The sequence below is a fragment of the Arachis ipaensis genome, chromosome B03, assembly GCF_000816755.2.
Source record: "Arachis ipaensis cultivar K30076 chromosome B03, Araip1.1, whole genome shotgun sequence".
NCBI classification, from domain to species: Eukaryota; Viridiplantae; Streptophyta; class Magnoliopsida; order Fabales; family Fabaceae; genus Arachis; species Arachis ipaensis.
In genome coordinates, this window is record NC_029787.2 from 74099297 (window position 1) to 74107927 (window position 8631).

General features: G+C 37.2%; 1 protein-coding gene across 1 annotated transcript in view; it reads right to left on the reverse strand.

Moving 5' to 3' along the window:
- LOC107630565 (vacuolar protein sorting-associated protein 54, chloroplastic) overlaps window positions 1-8631 on the reverse strand; it is a gene marked incomplete in the record, with an annotated part of 19911 nt that overhangs the window by 10879 nt on the left and 401 nt on the right. Inside the window, 5 exon segments of the mRNA XM_021118986.1 lie at window positions 3762-3836; window positions 4980-5097; window positions 6581-6660; window positions 7482-7544; window positions 7849-8631. Coding sequence (XP_020974645.1) covers window positions 3762-3836; window positions 4980-5097; window positions 6581-6660; window positions 7482-7544; window positions 7849-8631 — 1119 coding nt within the window.

Consider the following 8631-nt stretch of genomic DNA (forward strand, 5'->3'; position numbering starts at 1 on the left):
GGTGGGGGGGTTGGGTTGGAGAAGCAGCTACTCACTCCTCATGAAGTGTGTGAAACAATAAAATCCTGTAATCAATACTTTAGAAGAATATCACCAAGACAGAATGAATAATACAAGATTGGAGGATAAGAGATCCTCTTACAAAAGCGAAAAAACAAACAAAAGAAAAAGTTGTCTATGTAGTATAGCTTTCCAGTCTCTCAATATGTATGATAGGGAAAGCCTCCAAAGTTTCACACCAAACAGAGGTCAAATGTTTAATCTTATCCCACATAACTTGCTGGTCTGAAATACATATCATTTAAGATTCACAAATTACACTCCAAACAATGGCTGATACTACACATAGCCAAAGATATTGCTTTTTTCTTACTCACAAACCAGCAAATCAAGTCGAGAGAAATGGAAACAGGGTTGCAGGACACACCCAACATAACAATGAAGCAAAATGAAGTGTTCTAATGTAAAAACAGACGTGATGCATGCTTAATTTATTTGCTCCATACATAACAACACATTAGGGGGCAAGCCTCATGTGGCCTTCAACCAACAAAATGTCATTGGTTATAATTCTGTTGAGCAAAGCTGTCCAAATTAAGCATTCCACTACTAATTCTTTTATTCCAACAAACCATTTACCTTTTATTCCAACAAACCATTTACCCAGTAGGATCCGGTCAACTTTATGGATCACACGAAGTTTGTGTCATGTTATAAAGTATGTCTATAGACAACCCATTTAAATACAAAACTCGAAATTATTTTCAATAGGTTAAAACTCGAAATTATTTTTCAATAGGTTTGTCTATAGTACTTTTGATTTCCTTCTTTACACATGACCATAACCCCCTAAAGCGTGACATTATCTTTTCCAAAATAGGTGCTACCTTCCACTTTCTACCCTTTGCAATCATTTCAAATCCTACTTTTATTAATGGGACCATGTTAGGTACTTGGGTACTATGAGGTGTTCAAAGTGCCACGTCGGGTAGTATGGGATGATTGATGTTGTGTATAAGGAGAGTGGTTCTTCCCCCTTATTAGCTAGCTTTTAAGGTGTGGTTTCCCACTTTCCTTAGATACTTAACAATGATATCAGAGCGTGGTTGTTGGTGCCATGGAAAGGGCTACCTATAGGCTGGATTAAGGTGAATACCGAATACTGATAGCCGGTAGCAAAGTGGCTGCCGTTGGGTCAGTGTCGATAGAGTGAAGCAGTCGTGGACGTCGGCTCTCCAGGGGTGGTGTATTGTTAGGGACTTGGATATTATGGGGTGCTCAAAGTCAAAAATCAGGTAATATGGGATGCTTGATAATGTATATAAGGAGAGTGGTTCTTCCCCCTTATCAGCTAGCTTAAAAGGTGTGGTTTCCCACTTTCCTTAGATACTTAATAGACCACATCAAACCGAAAAGTTTCTTGTCAGCAACATTGACTTTTGTTCTGTTTAGCTTTTACCTATGAAAATCGGACACTCCCTTGAATTGTCGTGTCTACATGTTGAACACATTTCGGAAACAACACTTACCTGGCACGCATGTCTTCCATTTCTAACTATGTTTTAATAAAAAATAAAAAATACTTACATGTCAACATGTGCAACCTTATTCTTGGTCAATATGCTTGAAATGAATTTAGAAATAGTACGTATTATTAATTATTAATAAAAAAGGCTAAAATGCTTCATATAATTAAAAAAGACAAAATATTTTAAAAAGTTAGTTTATACTTTAATATCAATAAAAATCAATAAATTATTATAATCTATCTAAAAAATTCTTTATATTTTATATACATGTCATATCCCCGTATCTAACAAAAAATTAAAATTAGCGTGTCTGTGTGTTCCATGTTGTATTGTGTCCTGTGTCAGCATCATAGGCTTTTTTAGGCTGCATTTGTTTTGTGTATTCTTTAAAATATAGATATAGAGACATAGACACTAAAGACACAAACACAAGACACAAATTTTTAAACTTGTTTGGTATACAAGTACAAGACAGAAGACAAAATCACAATCTTGTTAAATTTCAATATTACCCTTACAAACTATTATAAGTACCACCACTACACAGCCACTATCTCAACCAAACCACCGTCATTAACAATCAGCCACCATCTCAACCAAAAACAACCACCATTAACAATCTAAAACTAAATAACAAATTTAATCCAACAAATATCAATAAAAGAATTTTCAATCCAACAAAATCAATATAAAATTATTTTAACAAAACTTAACCAAAATTCAAATAAATAAAAATTAAATTATACAAAAACAAAAAAATGGTGACAGAAGGGAGAACGGATCTGGAAACATGGTGACAGAAGGGAGAACTGATCTGGAAACACGGTGCGTGGGAGAACGATGAACGGATCTGGAAACATGGTGACAGAAGGGAGAACGGTGCACGCATCTGGATCGTCGACAAGATGTGAAGCAGAAGCAACGACGGCAAAGGGTGACGGCAGCAAAGAGACAACCGTGAAGAGCAAAAAAGAAGCGAGGGAGGAAAAAAGGGAGGAAGGAATGGGGGTGGTAGCGGTGGTCTAGGTGGAAGAAAGGGAGGAAAGGCGGTGGTCTGGGTGGAAGAAAGGCGGTGATGGTCTGGTGGCACCACGAGAGGAGAGGTGGCAGTGATTTGGGTGGAAGGAAAGGAGGAAGAGAGGCGGCGGCAGGCTGGTGGCACGACGAGAGGAGAGTAGCGGTGGCCTGAGTGGCAAGAAGAGAAGATGAGAGGTTAAACTCTCTGTGTTTTGGGAGTGGAAGGGATGAAAGAAGAGGGAGGAAGGAGAAGAATTTGAAGGGTAATTTTGGAAAATAAATGTTAAAAACATTGTGTCTATGTCTCAACATCAGTGTTCCACCCTCAACGCTATACACAAATTTTGTGTCTTTATGTGTCTTTGTGTCTTCCCGTGTCTATCAAAATTGTGTCTTACTAACCAAACAGGGAACGTGTACCACCATGTCTGTGTCTTAGGCAGACACATCCACCAACCAAACGCACGCTTACTTCCAAACATACAGTCGCATACAACATTGTAGGTCTTATGGATTCTAGGTAAGGTTTTCTATGCGCTTGCATTGCGATTTCCAATTGCAGAAAAACACCTCAAGCACTCTTCTATGACATCAACAACAAAGCTTGAATCCTCTTCCCCTATTTTTCCTTTAATTTCATATGACCTCAAGGTTTTTTTACCTCTATGGGTAAGACCTTTGGAATGGAATGATCTTCAATATTCACCTCTAAGCTAAAATTAGTGCATCTTTTTCCTCCATCTAACTTTAAACCAACAAAAAAAGTCATGTGCATGCAAAGCTTTTCTCCATCACTCTTGACTTCCAATCTATTTCCTGTTTCACTCCCCAAATAGGCATATACCATCAAGAAAAAGTACCCCCCAAGGTAGTGGCTATTGTATATGTTCAATAAGCACATCCAAAGATAAAGTAACAACTCAAAGCTACTATTGGAGCCTACAGCTATAAGAAAATCTGTTACGGCCTAAATTCGTTCACATACAACCCATTACCCCATGATGCATTATTTGTTTTTTTTTTCTTTCCCGTTTGCTGCTTATATCTTTGATTAATTGAACATAGGCAATATGAACTCCTCCCAGTGCTAACGGACAACAAGTCTTGAAATTTACAAAAGGGAAAAGCACTCTACACAATAACAGCCAAATGAAATACAGAAATTCAATTAATATAAACAATTTTCTGAGGAGTAAATACAGTTATGCTACTCACTGTTCTAAGCAATCCAATTACAGTAGGAAGAAGACGATCTTTGAGATTAGTAGTTTCTTCTTCTTCCAACTTTACCTGGTGAAATACATCTAGAGGTTAGATCACAAACAGCAACCTCAATAGAAACAACAGTTCACACAGAACAATAATTTTAGAAGGAAAAAAAGTAGAGACAAGAATAACATAAGGTAAAAAACAACAATGAACTCACTATAAATTATAAAACTTTATATTGTGTGAAATTTAGAGTGGCCCAAGCTAACTGCTATAACATGAACCAATTAAAATTATACAAACAAAACATCAAGGTGCCTTTGAATTTTTACTTTATTCAACTCATTTACATTCCAACACAAACTGAATAATTTCATCTTGGATTCTTTTGTTATTCTCCAAATTAGTTTATCAAATTCAAAATAAAAAGAATATTATTAAGACAGAAAATAATACATGAAAATGGAGGATACTAAATCTCCTAATCATCAAACCCATTTCGAACTCCCCAACATTCCTCTAAACTCAGGACAGAGCTCCTTAATAGCTTTGATGAAAATAATGACATTTTATGTGCAGGTCTAATCAGAAAGAGTAGCCCAGTTAATCTCTGCAGTGCAAAGTGGGTGCTCGACATAAAAAGATCTGTTTGGCAATTTTCTAGTGTATGTGAAGAAATTTCTCCATTCACAGGAAATCTGTTTTTTGGAGAATATCAATCATTTATATGAATGGCATACGCCTTATTTCAGATTTTGTTTCACCTCTAAGGTGAATTTCTTATCCTGATCCAAATCGCACATCCCTACTTCCGAATAATAATACACCTCTTCTGTAAAACAACAAAGAGAACAACAGCATGTATGTGTGAGCGCATTTAACAATGCACCACATGGAAAATGTTTAAGTATGTTGCAATTTAGAGTTCGATGCAGTTACAAGTATGAACATACATTTTTATTTGTTGTGAAGTATTAACTTAAATACAAACTCCATCAGGTAATATTATATCTAAAGCTCATTGGGGAAGTTACATAAAGAAGCAGCTCATTTGGCTATATGCTGATAAATCCCCTATATCTAGGAGATAATACCCACAATTATAGCATACCACTAAAAGTTTGAAAGATTTCCAGCACAAGGGTCATTGAATAAAGAAAGACAATGTAAGAAGTATGAAGAAAGAAAAGCATAAAGTAAATGCAAATGAAAATAGAATCTTACTTCATTATCTTTTCCATTCACAGAAAGGGAAGCCCTTGCTTTGGCTTTGGATAAAATTCTCACATCTGTTTCCAAGGCATCATGTATGGAAGTCCGAATAAATTCTGCTGAAAGAATGCTACAAAATATACAAAAATCATTAAGCATTTCGTGTGGTTAAGGTTTTATTGTTACTCTTTATTATATTCTTAAACAAAAAAATTGTCCAATCATTTATTAGAAAAATGCAGAATTCATATTCAGCTAAATTCATATTGAGATAATATTTTGTATTTCATGAAATAGAATAATTCAATTTAGCTAAATATATATTCTATAACAAAACTCAAGACTAAAAGTTCAAAATAACAATGGTCAGAAAAAACAATCATAATATAAGCAAGAGTTTAGAATATTTAAAGCAAGACAAAAGGAATGGAATTACTTGACGAGGAATAGTTCAAATAAACAAGTTTTATAGGATAGAATAAGACATTTGGCTTTATGGTGTAAAGGTCAAGATCTCCAGAGGTCTTTCCCTCTTTTGACATGGGAGATTGAGAAGGTGTGCTTCACTAATCTTTAGTTAGTTATTTTGCTGGGATCCTCCTTTTCCTTGTATCATTCTTTTCACCGTCTTAAGGATATTCTTTCTTATACCAAAAAATAATTATTAAATAAATGAAAAATGAATTTAACATGTTAAGGACAACCTTGAAATCACAGATATGTACATCTACTCCTTACTCCTCAGCTATCTTTAATACAGATATTTCCTTTTCCCAAGCAACAAGAAATCAAGAATATCTACTCTCGTTTATCCAAATCTGAATAAACGATTTTTTTTGGGGATAGTAAGAAGAATTTCATATCAATTTAGGCCTACTACCACATCCTTGCAATATATTCCTCTGATATTATTGCAATACTACCACATACATGAATTATGATCATATCACATCCATCAAGTCGCTAAGACTTACTCCTGTTCAACCAAAACACTCTGCATCTACTACCTACTCTTTTTATTTTTCATTTTTCATAGGGATAGGCATAACCCAGACCATCAAACCCAGCCATAATGAACCTTAAATCTTGGCTATAATCAATTTGAATGACTAATAGTGTTTGAGAAAGAGAGATAAGAGAGAAAGTGAGAGAGAAAGAGAAAAGTGAGAGAAAGAGAGTAATAGGAAATGTTCATTCTGAATCACCACCAACTTCTGAAGCACTGAATCTGTGCTGATATACATAGAGGAGAAGCTTGTTCAGAAAGCTAGTGCAAAGGGTAGAATAGTCTTTGCATGCTTAAGTTAGTTAGAGGATTCTATCCTAGCTGGCACTTGCAATAACTACCTAACAGATCACCTTAATTGTTTCTAATTCTTCTAGACTTTCACTCAGCTCACTCTATTAATGTTTAATGATTAATTGTCATAATAATAAACTGAATGATTAATTGCATACAACCAAAATATTACCCCATTCTTCAAATATTAAAGTCAAGAAGTAGAAAATGCTTTCAAATGAATTTTCAATTTAGGTTAATTGCACAATCAATCTAAACTCAATCGAGCATATAATATGTCATTTAGATTTCAGCACACAGGGTGTGGGTGTACCTGTTTATGGATTCTATAAAACCTATTACGTGATCTCTAAGATGACGAAAGCAATGCAGACCAGTCAGCTCATCTCCATCCTGGAAGTTGAAGGAAATGAACAGGATAGAAATTAGTGTATAATGTTCTCCATTATCATGTATTGCCATTTGATGTTAAATAGTAGAACAAAAATAATAAAAATGGCATTGTGCCATGCAATAAACAGACTTCAAAGGGAACTTTCTACATCCAGCGATATGAGCTAAGCATTAGTTTCTAGTCTTTAAACCACAGTTTTAATGCAACCAGTAAATGCAAAAATGCATAATAGTATCACGCGACTAGTCAACCACTGGGACTTTAGTGTCTAAACATGTTGCGGGCTTACACACGCGTGCACAAAAAGAAAAGCAACATAAATTGGCGCCTTAGCATTTCAGACAAATGCATATCTAGTGATTACTGATCAAAGCAAATCATCAGAGGCTTCATAGTAATCTCAACGCTGCGAAGGGTATCACTTTTCCCTCTATAATCTTTAACATGCACAGAGTTATGTAGAAACAAAAGTCAAAAGGTAGTAGATTATACACATGAAATAACCATTGGGAGTGACTAACCAAAAGTTGAGGATGCGAGCTAGTGTACTACATTGTACCCAGGATAAATGAAATTTAGAACTTGTGTATGTTAAGCTGCCTATAGTAAGCAATGAACACACCTGTTTCAGGCATTGATTACTGTGAAGCTCAAAATAAAATCGAAATAATGAGCTAGGATTAAGGACCTTAGTCTTGAACTCATGACAGATCAAACAGAAATGCTCTTAAAAGGGAAAACAAAAGAATGAATCCAAAGTCAAGGTCATGAAGCAGGAAATAATAGTAATATTAGCAAGATTTCATAGATTAAAGAATACCAGCAAATGCTGCAAATCATCTGTTACATCTAGCGCCCCGGCACAATCTGCAGATGCAACAAGCTGCATCACAGCAAAATATATTAACTTAAACGTGATCTCCGGCCTTGAACAATATCAGACATGTAAAGAAAGATGGAAACATGAAAGCCAAACAACAGCGAGAAATTAAGAGAACCCATTTGATAACTACCGTTATAACTAAGATCCATTTAATATCTTGTTTCGTAAAGTTCTTACATGCACAACACCAACCTCATCTTCAGTCTTTCCCATTCAGGCTAACTAATAACGGATCACATCCAAAACTAAACTACTTAAAAACCAAAAATCGGACTCAAAATGCGAAAATCAAACAAAATGGTACCAATTTAAGAGCAGAAACAGCTTGGTTGACGTAAAATATAAGCCTCAATTTCTGTTGAAGGGCGAGGAGGTTGGTCCTGGTGCCATTAAGCTCCTGAATCTGCCTAGCAGACTCGACCAGATCCGAATCGATGAGCCTAATCGTTTCCTTAAGCTGTCGAATCCGAGCGCATCCTTCAACGATCTTTGCGTTGAGGTCCTGCAGCTGCCCCTGGGCCTCGAAGAACGAGCTCGACCGGAGCGAGATCTCCCTCACCAGGTGCAGCTCCACCACATCCAAATAGTGCGAGAGCTTCTCCTGCAGCGCTAGATTCTCCGCCATGCCGGAGAACGGGCAAGCGGCCTTGAACGTCGCCCCGTCCTCCAGCCTGAAGTCCTCCTTGAAGTAAAGCGCCGGCACCTCCCGCAGGCACGCAACGAGCGCCTCCCCAGCACCACCGCCACCACCACCATCTAACGAGGACGACGATGGCAACGATGACAAATCCCCGATCTCCTTGGAAGCGTGGTTGCGGATGTCCTCGAAGCGGTGGTAGGGTTCGGAGATGGGGGTAAGGTAGGTGTTGAAGTCGGATCGGGTGATGTCGGAGGCGGCTTTGGTGGCGGCGATGGGGGCGAAGTCGGGAGGGGCGAGGACTGTGGAGGAGGACCACCAGGCGACCCAGGAGGCGTTGGCTTCGGAGGCATGAGGGTTGTTGAGGATTGAGGAGAGAGAATTTATGTTGCCGGAGTTTGATTTGGTGAGGGGTGAAGAAGACGAAGAGGTTCTAATAAGGTTGTTGTG